This window comes from Crassostrea angulata, chromosome 6 (assembly GCF_025612915.1).
Source record: "Crassostrea angulata isolate pt1a10 chromosome 6, ASM2561291v2, whole genome shotgun sequence".
NCBI lineage: Eukaryota > Metazoa > Mollusca > Bivalvia > Ostreida > Ostreidae > Magallana > Magallana angulata.
This window is the reverse complement of record NC_069116.1, coordinates 53,136,297-53,159,906: the sequence shown is the minus strand read 5'-3', so window position 1 is coordinate 53,159,906 and position 23,610 is coordinate 53,136,297. Positions and strand designations below refer to the sequence as shown.

General features: G+C 35.5%; 1 protein-coding gene and 2 non-coding genes across 3 annotated transcripts; 2 read left to right on the top strand and 1 right to left on the bottom strand.

Moving 5' to 3' along the window:
* Positions 1–2,959: 2,959 nt before the first annotated feature.
* Positions 2,960–3,031, bottom strand: Trnaq-cug (transfer RNA glutamine (anticodon CUG)). The gene has a single exon. It is a non-coding gene; the product is annotated as a tRNA-Gln (tRNA).
* Positions 3,032–3,136: 105 nt separating this feature from the next.
* On the top strand, positions 3,137–3,208 carry Trnad-guc (transfer RNA aspartic acid (anticodon GUC)). Its single transcript has one exon. It is a non-coding gene; the product is annotated as a tRNA-Asp (tRNA).
* Positions 3,209–10,367: 7,159 nt separating this feature from the next.
* On the top strand, positions 10,368–21,953 carry LOC128190140 (protein unc-93 homolog A-like). The gene is made up of 4 exons (XM_052862056.1): positions 10,368–10,918; positions 15,057–16,150; positions 19,453–19,723; positions 20,222–21,953. The coding sequence occupies exons 2-4, from the start codon at positions 15,071–15,073 to the stop codon at positions 20,449–20,451; spliced, it is 1,581 nt and encodes a 526-aa protein (XP_052718016.1). The 5' UTR covers positions 10,368–10,918; positions 15,057–15,070; the 3' UTR covers positions 20,452–21,953.
* The last annotated feature ends 1,657 nt before the right edge of the window (positions 21,954–23,610 follow it).

Sequence of the window (23,610 nt, the reverse complement as noted above, 5' to 3'; positions counted from 1 at the left end):
CCTTGAATTTAGTATTATGGCCTTACTATCAAATGACACCAAATAAATTATTCATTTGGCCATTTACAATTTGTACCAAACATTTGCAGAAAATTAGATTGGGAATCGTTTCCAATGTTGCCCCAGAAACACAATTGCCGTGGAGATTGTGCGGGGAATTTCGATGCCTTACTTTCGCACCAAGGCGTGCGTACATTTTTGACAAGGACAATTGGAGAAACTCCTTCTTAATCTAATTTTGTCTTTAATTTTTTTTATTTGTATACGATCTTTTAAGATTATTTTGTCTTTAATTAAGTGTTTTTTGTATACGAACCATTTGACTCCCATGGACATATAAAATGTGTGTCATATTTGTAATATCTGATGATGGGATTATATAGAAATGAAGTTAAAGATATTATAATGAAGCAACGAGTAATCCAAGTATCAAAGAGTATTAATATCATATATGCTCTTACAACAAATAATGAAGTCAGTTACAGGAAATAAAATTGTTCAGTCGCCAATATTTTGTTCATCATGCACATGCTGTGGATATCATCCATACGAGGGTTGTCCATAAAGTTCGTGGCCACTCTTGATAAAAACTGACAAACATATTAAATAAAATGTATAAAATCACATTATCGTTAGATTCATGTTTTATTTGATTAATGTGCGATTTTTTAGATATCATAATCAACACATAAATAGGGATAATTTCATAAAATGCGAAATGATACTGAATTATACCCGGAGCATCAGATCGAAAATTTATGACATTACCCAAAGTCAAACACTACATAGAATCAACTTTTCTCAACGTAGTCATCGTTTTACTCGACACAATTAAATTTCCGATCTGATGCTTTGTCAGTTTTTATCTAGGTTGCCCACGAACTTTACGGACAACCCTCGTACATGTTTTATAACGAATACGCGGCAGTATACCATAGTATACACGTATACCGAGGCGCGTTCGATAAATAGATGTACAGTTATCTGACATTCGAGACATATCGGGCCTTTCCGACAAAGTTTTTTATTGTTGTTGTTGTCGGAGGATTGATTTACAAGAATAACAAAGACTGACTTACTGTATTGTTTAAATAAAAGGAAAGAAAAAACATTCAATTTAATGATTCTTGTCAGAAATAAAATCTTATGCAGACAACATCATTTGGCTATAATAGATCGGTTTCCATACGAGGATCTGGAAAGATTTTCAGGGGGGGGGGGGGGGGGGGGGGGGGTTCTAGGGGTAATTTTGTTTGCCGGGGGACCCGAGGCCTATTTTCGGTAATTTTGCTATGTGAAAAGTTTGAATTTTCCAGGGGGTGCTGAGACACCTAACCTCTCCCCCTTTTCATCCGCGCATGCTTTTTACTGTCGACACTGACTATTTTTAATGCGTTGATCGCATTTCAAGTGAAATTTCTGGCGGACGGGATTAATTGTTTAGATGATAAAAGGAAAACTAAATAATGATTTCATCTATAAAAAAAATGAACAAATTTGACTTTCAGAATTAGTTCTTTTTACGTGACCTTTAATTATTTGTATGATCGAGCTCGAGCGAATTTCTTTATATTTAACCACCATGTACATGCACATGTATAATAGCAATCCTTCACACAACCCGGCATGCAGCTATTATAATAGTAATGTTATCATCTATAAACACATGTGATCATCATCACTCACTGACTGGTTGCAGTTAATAATATATAAATTAAAAAAAAAGCGTGCATGCACAATGGCGGTCCAGCAGTATGGAAAAAGAGGGTTGGGATAAAACAAAAGTTTTTTCTCTTCAACTTCTTTTCATCTAATGGTAGAACATGGCTAAACAGATTTTTAAACAAGATACATAAAGATTTTTGTTGGTCCAGAAATGAAAAAAAAAGATAATTTATTGTAAAGATTTTTGCACCCATCAATGGTACATGTATTTTTTCACACAAATTCTTTAAACTCATGGCATAAATTAAATACGTACACGTAAAATTTACATTTTAATCGATATCTGTAAAATTTACACTCAATAGGGCTCGATGGCCATGACCATTTTTAGACTGTAATGATCTCCTTAAAAAGAAGAGCTCTGTATAAAAATACAGGAAAATACCCAACATTTAAAGGGTAAAATATAATAAAATCATGTATTTTTCTTTACTAAATGATAGTTTATCGCTAAACAAATCATATGTTAAAATTTTTTAGGTAGATCTGATAGTTAGTTTGTTGACCACCTAGCTTCTTTAGATCCGTGATTTTTCTATTTTTTTCTGTAAATCTTAGGATTTTATATATAAAATTCACATTGTATTGTGTTAAATCTATATTCTATTCTGTACAGTTTTACAGATTAAATTGTAAACTTCAGTTACAACTTTAATGTGACACTTATATGCTTTTTTGATAACAATTTCAAATGGACTAAAACTGACAAAATATTATATTATGTTGCATGTTGACATAACTATCTTGCATGTCAACATCTTTATCTTGTATGTCGACATAATTAATAGAAATATAACTTGCACACTAGGGGCAGATATATGCCACCATAATATTATATTCTCCCCAGATACAAATTTGTTTTCATTCATGTCAACTTTCACAGAAAAAAAGAAGAGAAGTGTATTTATCTTGTACTGTTCTCTCACAATTTTAAAATATTTGTTCGTTATCGTTATTATCAACATTATTTTTATTACATGTTTAATTATTCGTATTGTTTGAAAATTGCAAAAAAAAAAAAAAATGAGGTTCGTTGGTTTCTTAGGTCTTCTACGTATGATATAGAATACAAATGTATAAGATACTTAAACCCATAATATATGTTTGATGGAGAATAGGTGACTTAAATACATTTAGCATTATAATGTCTGTTTAGAAAAAAAGCATGGATGTCGGAAAGAAGGGAGGGGGGTTCAACCTCGACCCTCCTTCCCCCGCATCCGAGTAAAAATTTAGGTTCCACCGAGATTTGAACTCGGATCGCTGGATTCAGAGTCCAGAGTGCTAACCATTACACCATGGAACCTTTATATATATTATTATGCTCACCTACATTTTCCTTGTATATATCAATGAATAACTTTCGTAAACTAAGACAGGTGTTATCCGGCATTTAAATGAATGAAGTAACTCCTCGGTAGTATAGTGGTAAGTATCCCCGCCTGTCACGCGGGAGACCGGGGTTCGATTCCCCGCCGGGGAGAATATCAGTTTTTTAATTACCCTAATTCATAAATTCCAATGATGAAGGTGAGACGTGAAGTTAGTGGCCAATCAATGGTTATTTCACCTTCTAACAAAGGAGGATTTGAGAGAATCTATGAAACTCTTCTATTTTTGAGGTGGAAATATTTAATTCAACAACATTTAAATTTTTTTAAAAATAATTAGACCTATACAAGAAAAGGGTATTAATAAATTACACTCTTTTTTTTCCTGAGAAAACTGCACTTTTCTGTTTACCAGCTTTTACATCAAATAAAATGACATCAGTGACACATCTAAATTTTTCAAAACTAATGTTATTTTCGGTGGTGCAAAATTCTGGGTTCTGAATATAACCCCCCCTGCTCTACTCCACCCTTGATTTTTCATGCAGTATCTGTTGCTCTAGATCTTTAAAGAACAACAATGTTAATCGACCCTTCTCTTTAAAGCCAATTCCGACCATTATTACATCATCAGAAGTCTGCACAAACACCAAAAAATAAAAAAATAAAATACCAACAACTCATTAAATCCTTGTATGACTCATCTTGTTATTAATATTGCACTTTAAGATATCCCGTATTTATGTGTGCAACAACGATCTTATCGGATCACAGAATAACATAAATATATTATAACTGGAATCTTTGACAAACATATCGTTCTTTTTGTTGGTATCTTTTTCCTTTCTCAATACATGAGTTAAAATGTCCTCAGACTATAGATTTGAATATCTTGACAGTGAATTATAAGAACTTTACAAGTTATATCACACTCATTTTTTTTCTTCGATTTGACATGCTCTCTCTCTCTCTCTCTCTCTCTCTCTCTCTCTCTCTCTCTCTCTCTCTCCACTAAATCATAAACTAAGTTACAGTATATTAAGTTGTCTTCGCTGCGTTCCGATTCTTTGTAGTGATGTATCAGAAATATTGCATTATCTGTAATACAGCTTGGCATGCTCTGTCAGAATCCTACTGTTCGTTTAATGGCTGACAGGCCCCTAATGGCGTTCACACGGCGGGATAAAAGAAACTTGTACATGTACAAAGATTATGTAAAGGCTCAAAAAGCATCGCTAATCGAATCAGTTAGCCGCGTCAGATAAAAAAAAGAGACCCTGTGAATTGTGATCAATACAGCCATTATTCATTATATCATGAATACTCCATGTGCGGATCTAGACCCCCCCCCCCCCCCGGAAAACCCAAAGTTTAAAATTTTCATTGAAAATTACCGATATATACCCCCTCCCGGACTAACTGAATTAAATTATGCATACATTTTCATACAATGCACAATGAAAAGTGCAAATAAATAAACTGTTATCGCTTTTCAAGTTGTTTTGTACGCATATTACTTTAGCAAGGAATTAAATGCCAGGTTTGCCCCTGATTAGATTACAGAGCTATCATACACGTCATCCTCTGTTTTACGCGACCGAATGTGGTTCCCGTGAGATTACTGTAGAGAAGAGATTCTATCCTTCCTCGGTATAAAATCAGGTGAAATTGCTATCATCCATCAGCCCACTTCCATCAGGAAGATTAGACTACTTGAGCACGTGGTTTTCACTTTATTTTTCTTTATTCAATGACATCTTGAGAAATTTGTTCGAAATTAAAACTGGTCATGTAAAGTCAGGGGAAAGACACAAACAACTGTTTTTTAAAGAAAATCCTGTTGAAGTACTTCAGTCAATCTAGCGTGGAATCGGATTAACAAAAAAAATCTGTCTCAGAATTTTACTTCATTTCCTAGCCTGAGGGTGAACAAGTGTGAACTACAAGATTTTGAGTAAATAAGAAAGATTTAAAGCTGGTAACCACTAAAAAGGTGCATACAATATCCCAGACATAATTAAAGTCAATCTGAATTAAACCTCTCTCTCTCTCTCTCTCTCTCTCTCATAATTCTCTCTCTCTCTCTCTCTCTCTCTCATAGCAGTATATATATTTTCCAAAAGACCAAAAATAATGAGAGGATTGATTGATTGAGACCAATATGCATGAATTAAACAGATAATTCAGTTTATACCTGTCAAATGGCCTCTGTAATTCATGGTGCGTCTTGTTGAGAACATTGCGATACAGTTACTATAATTATTTTCTTCATCAAGAAACAGCTGAAGAAAATATTTTTAATACCCACGAATATCTAAAAACACTAAGATGAATACTTTTTTAATTTACAATAGAGTCTTTGAAAATGTGAAAAAAAATCATCTCGCCAATGACATCTTCTGGTTACAACAAAAAGAAGTAAAATTACTAATTATAACTTTTAAAAGTTCACATGAAAGCGTTTGATGGAACCCTATCCTCTCTCTGGTGCGAGTTGTGTAATCCTCGTTGTAGTTGCATTTTTAGCTCGTTTGCTAGATGATTACAGCATTATTATTTTGCAAAGAACGTTTTCGCGTGTTCGGAAGATCAAGCCTATATATTTTCTTTATCCCAACTTTACTTAAAAGTGCAACGCGCACATTCTTTTCTTTTTTAATCAAAATCTGAAGAAGCAAATCATTTCGGCTATAGATAGCTGGTGCGCGTTGTAAGTCCTTCACAGTAAATTTGACAACAATATCTGGACAAGAAGAGTAATTCGTCGCTTAATAATGCTGCCCATCTAATTTATCGACATCAGTTTTCGCGCTGGACGGCGATTAACGTGATGGGAGTCTTAAAGAAAGGCGACAGTAGCCCGGATGTGACGAAACACGTTCCATCAAACAGTTGAATACAGCAATTTCCCAATCACCATTCCTTATTCAAAGATTCCTCCGCTCAAGGACGAAACCAGCATTCGTTTTCCTCACTAAAGGAAAGTAATGAAAGTATTTTACGAGCTGTCATCAAAGGAAGAATTGGTTTATCTTAATCTTAATTCCTTCCACCATTATAATTCGAGGCAAAAATCGAACTGTTGTCTAGACAGATATCTGCTGTATTCAGAAATCTGATGGACCAGGACTTGGTTTGGCAAGGGATGCAAGGAGAAGTCACATCACGGAGGCAAAGTGATCCATCACAGGGTTAGGCAGCGTCCTCGATCACGCAGAAGGATCATTATTCCAGGCTAGGGGGGATATAGCTAGGAAGGCGGGGGAGGGGGGGGGGTCTCCAAACAACGCTCAATCTGTTGTCTTCATAAATGTACTTTTTATATGCTTGGTATTTGATTTCAGTAAAAAAGGGATCAGATTAGGCTATCTCTGTTGCTGATGATATCTTTTAAATGATAAAATATTCAGGCTATGCAAATGGCTAGGGGAAGATCGAAAAGAGTAAAGCCCAACGGATGAACGTTAACAAGTGTGCGACATTTGTGTTCGTATATTTCTCCAAAATTTTAGATTAAATCCATGCTATTTAAGGGACTATATCTGTTTAATGAAGACATGCAGTCTTCTTATTCTAAAAAGTCTGTCATGTCTCCTAAATGAAGGATTAGGTTTGATATTTCAAATATTTCATTAAACAGCCAAAGAGACAACTCCCGCTAATATATAAGCGCAAATGGCCTCACTATATATTATTACCAAACTTGTTTTGATTATCGGAATGCGATTCTTTGGGAAATGGTAACTATTTGTAATTGATCCAGATCCATACAACCACTAAGCATTGTATGCTGATAAATGAAATGACATCCTGTTATTCTTTTTCTATATGAACGGTATATACGAGTGCACTTTATTGTTCAAGTCGTGTCTTGTCTATTGATTCCGGGAGAAATTCTGAACCCAATAACAAAATAGCAGTGTCGAAAACGGTTGCGCTGGTATCATAACAAAGATTGCTAGATTCCATAATTACAGAATGCTGCTAGATGACAAATTTCTGTTAACGTTTCTTGGCAATAGAGTACGCATTTCTAAGAAAATATCAAAACAGCGTAGATGATTTAATAGACAATATGTGCACTGTACGACAACCATCAAATTAGCTGTTGGCGACCGTCGCCTTTCAATGTTGAAGAATTTTGGAAAACTAGAGCTGAACTTAATAGTTTTGTTTTCTGCTTGCATGCTTTGAGAACAAGTATCGTTTCAATCATGAATGATAAATAAAAATGGCAAGTGATCGGTTTTACATGTCAGAAACTCTTTCAGAAGCAATGATACTATGTAGTCACATTTTTGTGGCGACTTAAAAAAAATCGAATATTATCACCAGTAACTCTGTATGAAATGTCACACAAATGTCACTGGTCATAACTTTTTAATTGAGGTGAAATTTAATGGAAATTCGGAGGAAAAAGAACAAAACAAGTTTATTACGTGGGGGAAAATGTGATTTGAACTAACATAGAGAAGAATATTTTCTTTTTGTGGGGGGGGGGGGGGAGGAGGTGGGGTGGAGTGGGATTGGATGGGTGGGGGATACAAAAGCAAGTCGATACCGTGTGAAAGAAGAAAGACATATTGTAAAGACATATTGTAAGAATTATCAAGCTATCTTACAGAAATATGCATTACTTCTTATTTGTTACTTCAAAATTAGTAGAATAAACTATGAATAATATCTGACATCACATGAAAAGGATAGAGAAATGTGAGAAATGAATATGCTGTTATATCACCGAAAACTTGCAAGAAATCATTATGCAACTTATATTAAAAAAACCCGATGAATTGTACTATGCCATACGTTAATAAATATAAAGCTGAGGGGTCCTTGAAACGATATGACTCTACACAGGTAACAATATAGAAACCCCTTGTTACAGAGGTAATCGTCACTGCACAAGGGGTCGTTGAAACATATTGATATTGATACTGAACAAAGTGAGGGTTGTATACTAGCAGTATGTGTCAGCAAGTGAAACAACGTTGGTTTATGTATGCTAGCATTAGTCGTCACCAAGTGAAACAAAGTTATTCTGAACAAAGTTGGGGTTGGTACATGTATGCTAGCATTGCTAGTTCACTAGATTTTGGAAAGTAATGAATTACATTACCATTACTTGAAATGCTAATTTTGTGGCATTACACATTACTAGCATTACTTTGAAAACATGTAATGCATTGCAATGCATTACCATTACATTTAGCATTACCCCAAGCCTGCCTAACAGTATGCGTCACCAAGAGAAACGAAGTTGGTTCATGTACGCTAGCAGTATGCATCACCAAGTGAAACGAAGTTGGTTCATGTACGCTAGCAGTATGCGTCACCAAGTGAAACGAAGATGGTTCATGTACGCTAGCAGTATGCATCACCAAGTGAAACGAAGTTGGTTCATGTATGCTAGCAGTATGCGTCACCAAGTGAAACGAAGTTGGTTCATGTATGCTAGCAGTATGCATCACCAAGTGAAACGAAGTTGGTTCATGTATGCTAGAAGTATGCGTCAACAAGCGAAACGAAGCTGGTTCATGTATGCTAGCAGTATGCGTCACCAAGCGAAATGAACTTGGTTCGTGTATGCTAGCAGTATGCGTCACCAAGTGAAACGAAGTTGGTTCGTGTATGCTAGCAGTATAAGTATGCGTATGCTATATTGTTGGTTGGTTCATGTATGCTAGCAGTATGCGTCACCAAGTGAAACGAAGTTGGTTCATGTATGCTAGCAGTATGCATCACCAAGTGAAACGAAGTTGGTTCATGTATGCTTGCAGTATGCATCACCAAGTGAAACGAAGTTGGTTCATGTATGTTAGCAGTATGCATCACCAAGTGAAACGCAGTTGGTTCATCTATGCTAGCAGTATGCATTACCAAGTGAAACGAAGTTGGTTCATGTATGCTTGCAGTATGCATCACCAAGTGAAACGAAGTTGGTTATGTATGTTAGCAGTATGCATCACCAAGTGAAACGAAGTTGGTTCATGTATGCTAGCAGTATGCGTCACCAAGGGTAACGAAGTTGGTTCATGGATGTTAGCAGTATGCATCACCAAGCGAAACGAAGTTGGTTCATGTATGCTAGCAGTATCCGTAACCAAACGAAACGAAGTTGGTTAATGTATGCTAGCAGTATGCGTCACTAAGCGAAACGAAGTTGGTTTATGTATGCTAGCAGAATGCGTCACCAAGTGAAACGAAGTTGGTTCATGTATACTAGAAGTATGCGTCCCCAAGTGAAGTTAAGTCGTTCATGTATTCTAGCTGTATGCGTCACCAAGTGAAACGAAGTTGGTTCATGTATGTTAGCAGTATGCGTCACCAAGTGAAACGAAGTTGGTTCATGTATGTTAGCAGTATGCGTCACCAAGTGAAACGAAGTTGGTTCATGTATGCTAGCAGTATGCGTCACCAAGTGAAGCTAAGTCGTTTATGTATACTAGCTGTATGCTTGACCAATTGTAACGTAGTTACTCTGAACAAAGTCGGGGTTGGTACATGTATACTAGTAGTATGCGTCTTCAAGTGAAACGAAGTTGTAACTCAAAACACAGTGAGGGTTGGTATACTAGCAATAGGGCCTGTGCGTCACCAAGTGAAACGTATTGATAATAAACAAAGTGAGGATTGATCTAACATAACTGTATAATGCGCAACGAGATAAAACGTATTATCACTGAAAAAGTGTGGGTAAGTATACTAGCACTGTGCCTTGCCAAGTTAAAAGTATTGCTACTGACAAAAGGCAGGATTGGTATACAAGCAGTATACGGAACAATATTGATACTAAACTCTGCACGGTGAGGATCGACAGTCACTATGCGTCACCAAGCAGAGATAGACCGCGGTAGAATATCTCTGCAAACGATATCTCGCAGTGTCCGTAAGTATTATACGAGTCGTACAAAAGAAACAATCAAAAGAAACTATCTATGCATTTAGCCTATAACTCATAAACGCAAGGTTAAAATACATGTACGACAGTTTTAAATTACAACTGCAATGTACATACAATGTATTTGAGATGTGCAATAATAAAAATCATCAATACCTGTGTGATGTGTTCTATAATTGCTTTAGATTAACCGGTGTATACTCCATATACATTGATTCGATCGATATGTTCCTTTTTGTTTAATAAACATGATTAATTCTGGGAACGTATTTACATTTCATTGATTTCATCCCCTCTATGAGTAGCTGTTATAAATGTAAAGAAAATAGCGTGGATATCGAGGTAAACGCTATAATTTCCCCCTGTTGTCTTAATTCACATGAACTGTTATAAAAATAGCGATTGGGTTAATCTACTCCCATTAAAACAGCGCAAGAAGCCAAGGGGCTGTGAATCTATGAACACTGCATTCATGATAGTACGTCTGCCGCTTTGCACGAAATGCATATATTACTGAACAATTGGAGAAGGCGGTGTAGTATATATATAAGCAGCGGAGATGTATCCAGATTTTCCAATAACAGAAGTGCTGTAAAATGTTGTTACCGTTCGTTTAGTGGGATCCGCGAGTTCTCCCTCCGTTGTTGAGGTAAACGGGTGTTCTAGTGTTCCATAAAACCAAGAAAAAAGGAAGCGGACATAGGAAAATGAAACAGTTTTTAAGGATGCATTCCACGGGATTGAGTCTAATGGTATCCGACCTGAAGTTCTTTAGGAAGCCCGAACGAGTATTAGGATTCTTTTGAGCAGGCCCTAATTGGTTTTGTTCATCAATTAACGTAATTTCTGACAATCAATAGAAGAGTCGGCCGACAGGGAGCTTTGATTTAGGATGAGCTATAAATGTTTCCAAGTGATTTCAGGAAGACAGCGTGAATAAAATGAGGAGTTAGAGGAGCAGGTGAGTCGTATAAACCAGAGAGAGAGAGAGAGAGAGAGAGAGAGAGAGAGAGAGAGAGAGAGAGAGAGAGAGAGAGAGAGAGAGAGAGAGAGAGAGAGAGAGAGAGAGAGAGAGAGAGAGAGAGAGAGAGAGAGAGAGAGAGAGGTAGCCTGGAGAGAGAGATGGAGAGAGATAGGGGAGAGCAATAGAAAGAGAAGAAAGGGGAGAGTAAGAGAGTGCATGAGAGAGATATTTTATATGGATATTGATGTTTAATTGGGAAAAAATCGTTAGTTCCAAGAAAGCCCTTTATTGTAAACAAGCATTTTATTTTTCATTATTCCTGAATGCCTGTCATGTTGTTCCGCCTCACAATTCATAAGGTTGAAATTGATTCCGCGAACACGGTGTACTTGTGCCCCCAAGGAAAAGAAATATTTGTTTTCAAAATGACGGTAGTTGGCTGTTTGCATGCTTAGGATCCTGGTAAAAATATTAGATATTGCGGTTTAAGTTAATGAAAATGTGATGAAAGTGACATACTATAGATATTATACGGTCTTATTTTGTTTGCAATGTCTTTAAAATTAGAGATTTGATTTTTGGGCTAAAGAAATCAGCATTTTTGGGTGTAAACAACTACATGTTTTCTATGCATGTACACATTTCTTGCTAACACATCTATGTGCTGTACAAAACACCTACATTCTTTGAACATGCGCGTCTACACGTGCACACTTCGAATACACTCATTTATATTTACATAGACATTATGACTTTCTCTTGAAAATCTTCTTTTCCCTTCGATCGTCTTCAAATCTCACAGCCGTTTATTTGATATCAGATGCAATAGCGTATATATATCACACAATCTGAGGACAAATAAGCTTTTTATTAACAGTATAGAAATGATGCACGGGCTTTTGGGATTTCTGCTTCTTCAATCATTAAAGAACACTGGCAACCTAAATGGAAATTCGTAATCAAATCGTCGGCGATACATACAAAAGACGTTAAGCCAAAGAAAGTCTGGACAAACTCTTGGAACGGAGCGAGAGGCGATATCCCCGGATCGTCGTGTCGGACGAGGTTCTGATATTGAGTTTCGAGGCATGTCAATAACGCCATGTTTTATGATTAAACTTCTGAATTCGCCGGAAGCACGGCCAATAGTTTTCCAATTTGTACAAATCTGACAGGCTGATATTCAGCAGACGTTTTTCTAATCCAATCCCAGAATTCCGATATTTTAATTCTACAAAATTGTCCATTTAACTCCCATCATAACTGTGATATTTTTCTTGTTTGGCGTTTATCACTTAGAGACGTACTAAATGAATTAATACTGTATCCGTAGAAGACGACGATGTTGGTAAAAACACGGCTTCAAAAACCGATTGCCTCTAGAAGATTTTATTTAGACTAGAGGGAAGGGTAAATACAGGTGAATCATTCATATACCGGATTTAAATGCTGTCAAGATGCACCCAATTTGTTTTTGAGTGTGTAAGTATACAATGTACATGTACAGTGTATCTACGTAATAATTAATAAATAAGAACAGCAAAAAATCTTATTAAGACAGTCATAAAATGAAGTAATGAGCATGGCTCTTTTGATATATTAAAACTAACGTACACACTCGTATAAAAGTACAAGATTGTGTTTATTAAGCACTTTCAGGCTTCACAGTAATAGAAAATTTTACAACAAAATATCTGCCGCCGCATCAAATGCAAAACCGCCAGCACGCTTTAAACACCTCTCTGCACTAACAGAAGAGTCAATTTGATTAGAAGCAACCGATATAGTAATGAAAGCTGGTTGCTATCAAAGTCATCTCTAAATCTTAAATATCATACCGGGATTTCAGAAAATTAAAATCCATGATACATGTCTGATTTGTCACGAACTATGTGAAGAAGCCACTAACAATAAAAGTGCAGATCATATTTCGTGGCAAAACAATAAATATTTTGTCGCTATATGAGAGAGAGAGAGAGAGAGAGAGAGAGAGAGAGAGAGAGAGTTTAATCTTCAGTGTGATGTTTTTGCACGTTCATATATGAATCATTATCATAAGGTAACTCCTAACTCGGGGATTGCAGGCACACGGACTAAGCCCAGCTCTTCGTATCTATGAAAAAAGATTTTATTTAAATTTTGGGTACGAAGATCAAAACGGTTTTTATTAGCCTCTGTCCCTGTGTCTGCAGGTTAGAATTTTCTCTACTGAGCTATAAAGGTAGATAAACACAGTTACATGTCGTGGAAACTATTTTTGATTGTGTTCTCCCTAATTGTTTATGGACAGTTTGTGAACCAATCAACCTCATTTTTCACTATTTGAGGTGGTATCGTGTTTTAAGTGTGTAAAAATTATGACAATATTATAAAGCCCTTTTATTTTTTTTTAAACTACGATACAGTTACGCAAGGACTCTGTTTTGTTTGTGTTGTACTTGTGTCTTTCATAAGAACTTATTGTCTGAGCATTTAATTTAAAAAAATAGTTACATTTACTTAAGATATAAAAGATATGACAGTTTTCACTATATAAAGCAAATGATTGAAGAAACTACTATAGAATTTTGATGTACTTATCAATATCTCATTGCACCTTATGCCTAAGATACAAAAACAAATCTTCCGTCTGTTTTTCTTTTCCAAGGGAATTGGAGTTCATTTCATGATATCAAAATACACAAAATATTCATATTTTTACAGAGTGTGTACAAAAGAAGATTAAGGTCAAAATTTAAAAAAAATGAAAAATTCAAAACTTATTCCAAGAGTTGCATTGATACTAACAATTTCTAAAGCATATGATTAATTATAAAGTTTTTTAAACAGCCTCTTTCGGAACTTCGGTTTATCATGACGTCAAGAATTCACAATGTATACTAATATCTTTGGACTATCGAAATATCGTTAAAACAAATTCCAAATTATTTTAAGGTAGCTCACTACACTTTGCAATACGTAGATAGCATGATGGATAAGCATATATATCATATACCTAGTAGTGTATCAGCCCTGATACACGTGTTTTGGACTAGGCGAGACAGCAACTGGAAGCGGCTTGGGCCGATACCAACCGTTCGGGCTGATACTAGGGCCGAGATCAAAACAACAGTGTGATATTCTATATATATCAAATTGGCGAAAAAATGTGCAATTTTGGATCAAAAATTATTTTTTCAAAAATTTAATTCATTAAACATGAACGAAAGCCCCAGGGTAAATGGAACTCATGATCTGCCGTTCACAAGCCAATACTTTAACCGCTGAGCTATGGCGATATACAACCAAATCGATTGTTACAAACAGTTTAACAAAACATCGCTATCTTGTGGCATAGTGTCTTAAAAAGCAGAAGTCTAGGTGAAGTGAGGTACCTTAAGTAACTGTTATTTGGTATAATTTTGCTCTAATGAATAGAATCTTGACAAAAAGATTAATACGCTTTTTTCACAATAATGTACAAAAATATGAAGTAAAAAGCAAAGTCTGCCACATCAAAGAAAACGAAACCGTTTGATATATATCATCAGATGCTTGGTGTCTCATGGTTACAGAGACCAAAAAATGTAATGTTTCGCAAAGTCAATAAATCTGTATAGCAAAACATCATATTTCATATCAGAGGTAAATCAACCCGGTCTGATAATCGGTTTATGATTTATGTTGCAAAATTTACTGGATAAAAGAAATACATTTGGCAAAGTCAGCATAAATGGGGAAAGAAGGCAGAATGCTTTATGATGGAAATATTAGTGGTTTTGAGGCGGGCTGTTACGTCAATGAGATGCCAGTTACATGTCGATTCACAATTCATCCACAAAAACATTGAACAAAAGAGTGAAGTACAGCGACAGACAGTGCATCTATGAATATCTCAGTCAACAGAATTCCTCATGAATTTTCTGTAGCCGATCCTAAAAAATCCTTACATAAACAGAAAAGTTACTAAGCCTAGAAATCGCTCCAATTCGTGATTTTCGTCTTTGACCCGAGTTTACCGTTATAGTTAGTTTGACATTTTAGAAAATAAATACTGTGAATTAGTAAGTATTGGATTTTCAAAGAGCTTATCAATAATGAATAATTACAATACCAATAAGAATAAACAATGTTTTAATTGTTTTATTTTTCAAAGGATTCGTGGACAAGATGGCGACGGGGATGTCCAACACGGAGGTATGCCGGGAGAAGCTGTTAATGGCGTCCCTGAAGGCGCCGTCCCAGCAGCACATCAATGCCAACCTCCTGGTCTCCCTACCCGACTTCGACAAAAGTCGACGAAGAAGTACTATACATTCCTACACCCTCTCCAATTATCATAGCCTTCCTCATGATCCCGAAACTCTCCGAACAGTGCGCGAAATGAGTCATGGAAAAGCACTGAAGAACGTTATAGTCCTCGGGATCGCCTTTATGTTTATTTTTACGGCATTTGTTTCATTGCAAGGACTCCAAAGCTCCCTTCATATTGAAAGCGGTGTCGGCGTGTTTTCTCTCTCTAGTATCTACGTAGGAACTATCATTTCCTGTTTCTTTGCCCCATGGATTATCCAACGCTTCACTACAAAATGGACGATGGTGATAACCTTTGTATTTTTCACGGGGTATTTCGCCGGAAACTTTCATCCCGAACATTACATGCTCATCCCACTGGGCGCTCTGTTAGGCCTGCTGGCAGGCCCTCTGTTTAGCGCCCAAGCGACATCAATAACAACCATAGCTTTAGCATATGCGGAACATTCTCACATCTCGGACCAAGACCATGTCATAAATAAGTTCATGGGTATTTTCTGTGGACTGTATCGAACCAGTAACATCTGGGGAAACCTTATCACAACACTCGTGATAAATAAGAACACCACTGGAACTGGAGAGTATCAATTGAACCATTCGAACATCTCTTGTGGGTCGCGATATTGTCTGAAAAATAAAAGCTCAAACGAGGACCTGTCTCAGGATCTGATAACAACGATAGACAACAGCACAAAAGTGATGCTGCTCAGTATCTACATGGGCTGCGGGGTGATGGGGATAGTCACACTCATCTCTCTGTTCGACCAGCACAAGCGAAGGCGGAAAAACCACCACTACAATGACGACGAACTGACGTCTTCAGAAATATTTTTATCCACGTTAAAGATGTTCAAGGATTCCAAATGTCAGCTTCTGATCCTTATTGTGGTGTTCGTGGGGCTTGAACAGGGGTTCATGTTCAGCGATTTTACTCAGGTTTAGTATAAGAGCAATTTAATAAGTATACCAGCACATTAATCACAATGACAATATTGATCAAATTCTCTGGAATCATTTTATATAGTTAGGGTGATGGGGGACGTTTTTGGGTTGTAAAAAGTTACTGGTTTGCGATGGTGGTGACGTTATTTGGTAAACAACCGTCCCGTTCAAAGTAATATTTTATGTGTAATATATAAAAGCCCAATATGCCAATTTAAGTTTCTGGTAATATTAACCGTAAGTAACGCCATTAAATGCGAACATATAGCAAAATTTTACGACCAATGTTGATTCAACAGTACGTCGTGAGGTGTCCGTCGCTGATTTTGTATTTTCTTATCTTCTTAAGATCAATTATATAAGTGTTCAAACGTTATACACGTGTACTTGATGTTTCGATTCTTGAACCGTTGGCTTCCAAACATTAAAACTGTTTATAAACATTGTTTTCCCCTTGGACTGAATTGTCACACCTTCGTCGGATTAAATATGGCACGCGACTGCCAGATAGTAAATCAATTAATATTCAGCAATATGGCCGACAGTTCTTCTACTCATTCCCATATTTCATATTATTTAGTATAGAGACCTAGTTCCGAAAGTTATTAAATATTTGGAGTACTTGCTCTTTTAAATAACTTTTAAATTAGAGAAGTTACCCTTTGAAATAACTTCGCAATATTTTGTCTGGAGCGGAATAAAATGGCAGCATCACAATTTACTTAAACTTCTGCAAAGGAAACGGAGAAAACGTTTAAAATGAAATATCAACAAAACATTGTAAGTGAACAAGGGTGCAACAAAGATTTTCAAAGACAATTCGCAAGATGAGAATAGGAGAGTTTTGAAGAGAACGCCTGTATTTAATATTGAACGAGATGTAAGGCCACTTTTACGTGGATTTTTGAAGAGCATCGCTTCTTGTGAAATAAATGTCTCACTTGATTGTCCTCGGGGAAAACAAAAAAACTTATTAGGTTCGTTACTGACTGACTATGGAAATATACCTGGATTATCTTCGCCCCACCGTCTATGAGATTAATCAATCCAATAGTCTGTCAGTAACAAACCTCATAAGTAATATTACACAGCAATGTAAAAATAAAAATAACCGTTTTGTGAGACAATATATAAGATTACAAATTAACATTAAAAATGAATGAACGATGTGATCTATAGTGATATCGCAGTGTGCTACTCACCATAAAGTATTAATAAAGGTACAATGGATATTGCTGATAGAGATATAAATGCGAATGACTTAGAAAGAAATGACCTCTAAACGCACCCTTAATGGAATATCTTGATGAAAAAAAGAAAGACTGATACAGGAAGTACTTGGCATCGACTTCCTATCGCTGTTCGTTACTGTCAGATTCTTTGTGACTTTAAAGTATCCTTTTAGTACTAGCGTATGATGGACAGCAGCGAAATAAAGGTTATTTACGGCAATGCAGTAAATGAAATCAACATGATCAGTTTCGAGTTTTTGCATACTATAGGACAGGTTAGGCATGCAAATTTCAAATTAACTATATACATTTATATGTCTATTGTATATCGATATTAATTTATTATTCTGTGTTTTACATAGTTTTTAAAGGACATCATTACAATATTTGGTCGGCATAAGCATATCATTGTAAGATTAGAATATGATACATTACTTTCACCCAAATTTTAAAGTATTGTTTGTTATTTTTACAAACGATGTTAAAATATTACTCATATTAACATCTACCAGAGCGATATAAAAACAAATGTGCTTTGGTATCCCTGAGAGAAAACAGCTTCCACTTATGGCCCGATCTTCGTACATTATTCATTAATTTCCTATGAAGTCCCCGGTAATATTTTGATTAAAATGTTCTACATGGAAGGAATGTCTGCATGCGTGTCTGGGCCATGTTAAATGGTACAGTGTACATCAGTTGTGGGAGGCTAATTATCAGACAGGGAATGGTATTTTTGCATGCAATAATCTACGGCTGGCTTCAAATAAGCAGACTCCATAAACACCACTCTGTAGACACTTCATACTCTGAAGGTACAAATGAACTTTTTGCTGGTCTAATTATTATGTTTTAGGGACGTCAATGCACACCGCATGCTACTTGTTAAAGCATGATGACGCCATACAAAACTGTTGTATATTTAGAAGTAGATTGCAAAAACCGCTCTCTTTGATTAATTCGACACCTACTCCCCCAGTTATGGCTTAACACAAAATGGTTGAAAACGTCAGAACATAAAATCCGACACCGCCTTTGGGTTCCATGTAAATCGGAAAAACATCGCTGAACTATAGATACGGCATTATATAATTGTTGTGGTGTGCTTGTTGAAAAGGGCATTTTTTCCTGTGACGATAAAGCGTTAATCAAAACGGTCCAGTTATAATCTCCATAGCTAAACCATGCCGATTATGTTTCCAATAAAAATCATGTTATCGATTCAACAAGTTCTTTTTGCCCTAGATCTTGACATAAAGGAGTCTTAATTGGTGCTTCTCGCATATCTAAACACCGTAGCTGCACGAATGTAAAGCATAATTTAGTTTCTGAAAAGATATCAGGTCATGAAGGATTAGAAAATGAAGTCAAAGAGCCTAGATTGTGCAATAATGAAATCAATCAGGACAGCATTGATTTTTCCGGCCCGAACGGAAGTTATCAAGTGCAAATCGATGTTCATTCTCAAAACAGCTCCTCCTCGTGTTATTTGCACTGAGCTCAGAATAAAGGAACTAGCTGTTTTCTAATTATACAGCCAAATTCTCCTGACACATTCTGACTTTGTTGCTGAAGTGTTCTTGACACCTGTATTAAGCTAACTAGTTTGAAATCTTCTTTACCGACGTGAAAAATGGAAAATATTTGCGATGTATTCAAGAAGAGTTTTGGTTTCCTCCCATACTCCTGTGAATAAAAGCATTATCTCTAACCACAGAGAAGGCGTATTTTAACCACTGCAGTAAAAGCTATCCATTATGATTGTAAAAGATATTTCAGAGAGATACATGTACAAGTATTTAAGAGAGAGAGAGAAAAAAATAAACTACACCGGATTGCCTTTAATATCAGGGTTTCAAATGCTGTTATCTTCAAAAACTGTTTGCAAGTTTGAATCTATGAAGAGTTCAAGGAGATACAATGTAGATTATAACATAGAGATGCATCAAGTCATAAGTACATTTCTAACAAGTCATGGGTTCAATGTCCTTTGTTTATTATAACCTACTTCATGATTTAACGTCTAGTAAATAAATGAATGATGATTCTTACTTGATTTTGTAGGCTTACATAGCTTGTACCCTGGGTGTGTCTCAGATAGGCCCAATCATGATGTGTTTTGGGGCCGTGAGTTCCATTAGCTGCATTCTGATCGGGATCGTTGCCAGCCGCCATATCAAACGTTTCGCATTCATCGTGGCCGGGGCCACATTCAACGTCGGTCTCCTGATTGTTCTGTGGCTGTGGAAACCCACACTGGACGACGTCCCCAACTTCTTCGTCGTGGCGGGCTGTCTGGGTCTCTGTGACGCCATTTGGCAAACACAGACATACAGTAGGTTTATAGAACGCGTCTCCTATTTGTCCTACATGTTAAGAAGCATCATGACATGATCTCTTAAAGATAGCTACAAAATTGTGTTATTTCCGATCTCATGTACAGTATTTGTTTCTGCATTTGCATATTATGCAAACACAGAAACAATTCATTGTAAATGCAGGTGCAAGAAAACAAAGTCAGATGTAAAAAAAAAATAAAGAGTTTTCTGAATTAAAATGGTGGTATCTTTTTTGTTTTAAATGAAACAGATAAACTCAAAGTGTGCTTATTTATCAATAATGTGTTAAAAATTTCAAGGTCTTCCAAAACATTGTTATTAATTAATAAAACGGACCTTGAATGTGTATGAGTGCGTACTTCTCGAGGAAAAGGATACAGCAATACCTTTACAATTCTCATCTAAGTACGTTAGTTCATTACAATAATATTTCAATAACTTTTTATATCTCCCTTCGGATCAGTTCTAATGAGGATATTTCTTTTGTGTTGCAGCTCTCTTTGGGGTTCTGTTCATTGACAAACAGGAAGCTGCCTTTTCCTGCTACCGGATGCTGTACGCCACCGGATGTGCAATAGCTTTTGGATACAGCTATTTCTTGTGCGTTCAAACTAAGGTCATTGTGTTGGCCGGAGTGCTGATACTAGCTCTGTTTCTGTACTGTGTGATAGAGATGAAGGTTCAACTGCAGAGTCAACATATCAGGGATATCGTTGCTCTGTAAGTTGATGTCAGAGATTCCGTAATCTAGAGTGTATGATGTTGCAGTTTAAAATGTGATCTCTGTTTTATATATATATATATATATATATATATATATATATATATATATATATATATATATATATATATATATATATATATATATATATATATCAAGAGTCAGTGAAAAGTGATTCCCAACATCGGGGCTTTATGAGCGATATGTTTGTAGTATGTTATTCCAGAGTTCTATTTGGCCGTATAATATGAGTTGAATTTTGTGATGTCGGGTATCAGAGCTCTGTAAGTAGGTTTCTTACATGTCGGAGGTACTGATAAATTCATAGCTCTATAAACACCGAGATGCTTTTTTGGATACGAAAACTCGGAAAATGACGTTCTGCAATAGTATGATTCTATAAGTTAGATTTAAAGGAAGTGAAAGTTGTGTGAATATAGTGCTCTGATGTCATGGCGGAGTGAGTAGATTTAAGAGCTCTTTGAATAGATTTCTCTTACATTATGTCACTATGAGCAGAAAAAGGAGATTTTAGAGCTTTGTAAATAAAATTTCTCTACTATCATAGCCATGTGAATAATGAGCAAAGGAGATATATAAGCTTTGTGAAAATAAATCTCTTTTAAATAGCATAGCTATGGGAACAAAATAGGGATATTTAATAGCTCAATGAATATATTTCTTTAAATTCATTGCTATCATATAGTTATGAACTTCAGTGGATACCGGAGCTCTGTCTGTTGATGGAGAAGGCCGATGACTTGTATGTTAAGTGTATCTCGCATTTGGTTAATTATGTGGCTCTATTTGAATAGCTATTAATTAATAGAAATAATTAATTACTAGCTCTTTCTTAAAAGTATGATTCTTTCTTCTTTGTCAGTAGATTCTAATCACAATTCCTGTTTTTTTGGGGTATCTAAAAAATAACACAAAAGCATTATACTGTAATGTTCGATATATCAAACACCGGCAGACGTGTTGTCATGATTCTTCCGAAAAACATGACTGTGAGCAGGATCTCGCAGGTCGGAATTCCTATGTCCGTCTTCAATGAAGTCTTCGGTGTAATACGCCTTTCAAACTATGATTGCCAGACTGTGCTACCAATTATTGCTCTTATAATTTTTTTTTTACATGTTTATCTTCTTAATTTAGACAAGAGTGAGCGGATCTGAAAGGATTTCAATCTGATATCTTAAAATTAAATAGGGGACCAAACTTTTGTACCATTTTGTTACCTGTAGATGGCCCATTATGATCATTTAATGTATTGAATCTAATTAAAAACGTTTTTGGCCATAGGTTCAGACTGTGTTTTCAGGGATGCTTGTACATATATTCGTGTTGTACAGTTTTAACGCCATTGTTCCTAAGAAGTTTGCAATCGTTGTCAAACTGTTCATTTCTTCAACTATTTTGTATTATTAATTCAAAGTCTGAGTACAAGTTACTGCATGATTTATTTATTTTTATTCCGAATAAACGATAGTATTGACAACAAGCGTTGTTTTAAGAATTGTTTTGTTATTCTGCATAAGCTGAGGCAAATATGTGCTCATATTCTTTATAAGCAATAAAATGTAGTAATTCAATCTGGAAATTCTAATATGATGCTAATTTTCGACGATTATGCCTCTCTTTTCATGGAGAGAACTGAAAAGAGTTTACTATCATGTCTCTTATCATGTATTCATCACGAATTCGACAAAACTTGAAGTCATTGCAAGTAATTTTAGTAGATTTGTCAGTTATGAAGTCTACAATCAGAGATTTGAAATAAATGAAAGCTTGGCTTTTTTGCATTTTTTAGGGGAGAAAAGACTTACAAAAGTTGACTTTGTAATTGTGTTGGGAAGGGTGTTTCATAATGTGTTGTTTTCTGCTTGCCTATTCTGTTTATTGAAAGCCTTCGTTTATGACGCTGTTTGGATTATTTATTTCGTTGAAAACATCTGCAATTATCACAAAGAACGAAAGCAAGTAGTAATAGGTCGTCTGACTCAGGTGATGTAACCCAACAAGTTGTTTTTCTACACTTAGATCAAGGGCGATGTTGAGAACCTTATATTAAATAATTACTTATTACGGAATCACAAAAATGCTTATATGTCAATTTAGAGGCAAACTTCGCCTTATAAATTAGTTTTCTATTGTTATATCTTACTAATATGAACCGTGAACTGGAACGTCAAGCATTTAACGTTTGACAACTTTTTAAATCTTATATTTTAAAAAATAAAATGCGTTTTTCAAAATTGCAATTGCCAAATGGCTTTGTTCCAAACAAATCTGTTTATCACTTATAGCAAACACTATCGTTCACAGTCATTTTTTTCAACTGCTGCCCGACAATCAAAAATGTGGGTTTTTTTCAAAAGTAATTATAATGGCATTACATGAATATTGAATTTTATAGACGACATATCCATAAAATATACTTACTTATACACCGAGAAGCCAGTACAATTAATCTTAATTCAACGGTGAGTCCTGAAGCGTTCGTCTCTTTTCATTGTAGTGTTTGTTCGATTCATAAAGAGTTACTAGTAACATAACAAATGAATGGGAAAAAAAATGACCAAATAATGTATTTAATCTTGATTAATATGTAATCGAAAAATGACCAAATTATTATTGTAAATATAGATATGTAGTTTAAATATTGTTATTGTGTTTTTATTGTATCAATCATTCTACAATGACTTTTTGGAAATTTCGTAAGAGGACATACATGTACATATAAAAATTCAAAAAAGTGAACCAAAGGTGTGACTTTTTAAAAATAGAGATATAAGCTTAAATCAGGGCATATTTTGTACATCAATAATCAAAACGTATACTTTATAAATAAATAATTGTTTAAATACATTTACATTTGTTACAAAAACTACATATACTGAGTAGTTTGCGTTAACAAAACATCGAATGCAAGACCACACTCGATACGAACAACTAAACAAATCTTCAAGGACCTTGAATATGAGTTTGCACAATTAAAATAAAATGTTTTTCTTCATACCAATAGAGTGTCATAATCATTATACGGTATATTAATTTTCTTTAAAATACTGTGTATCTATTTTTTATTGTACAAAGTGGACACATTGTCTTTGCAAGCTTTTACCCCTTCAAGGGATGTATGGCCTTCTTGTACAAATG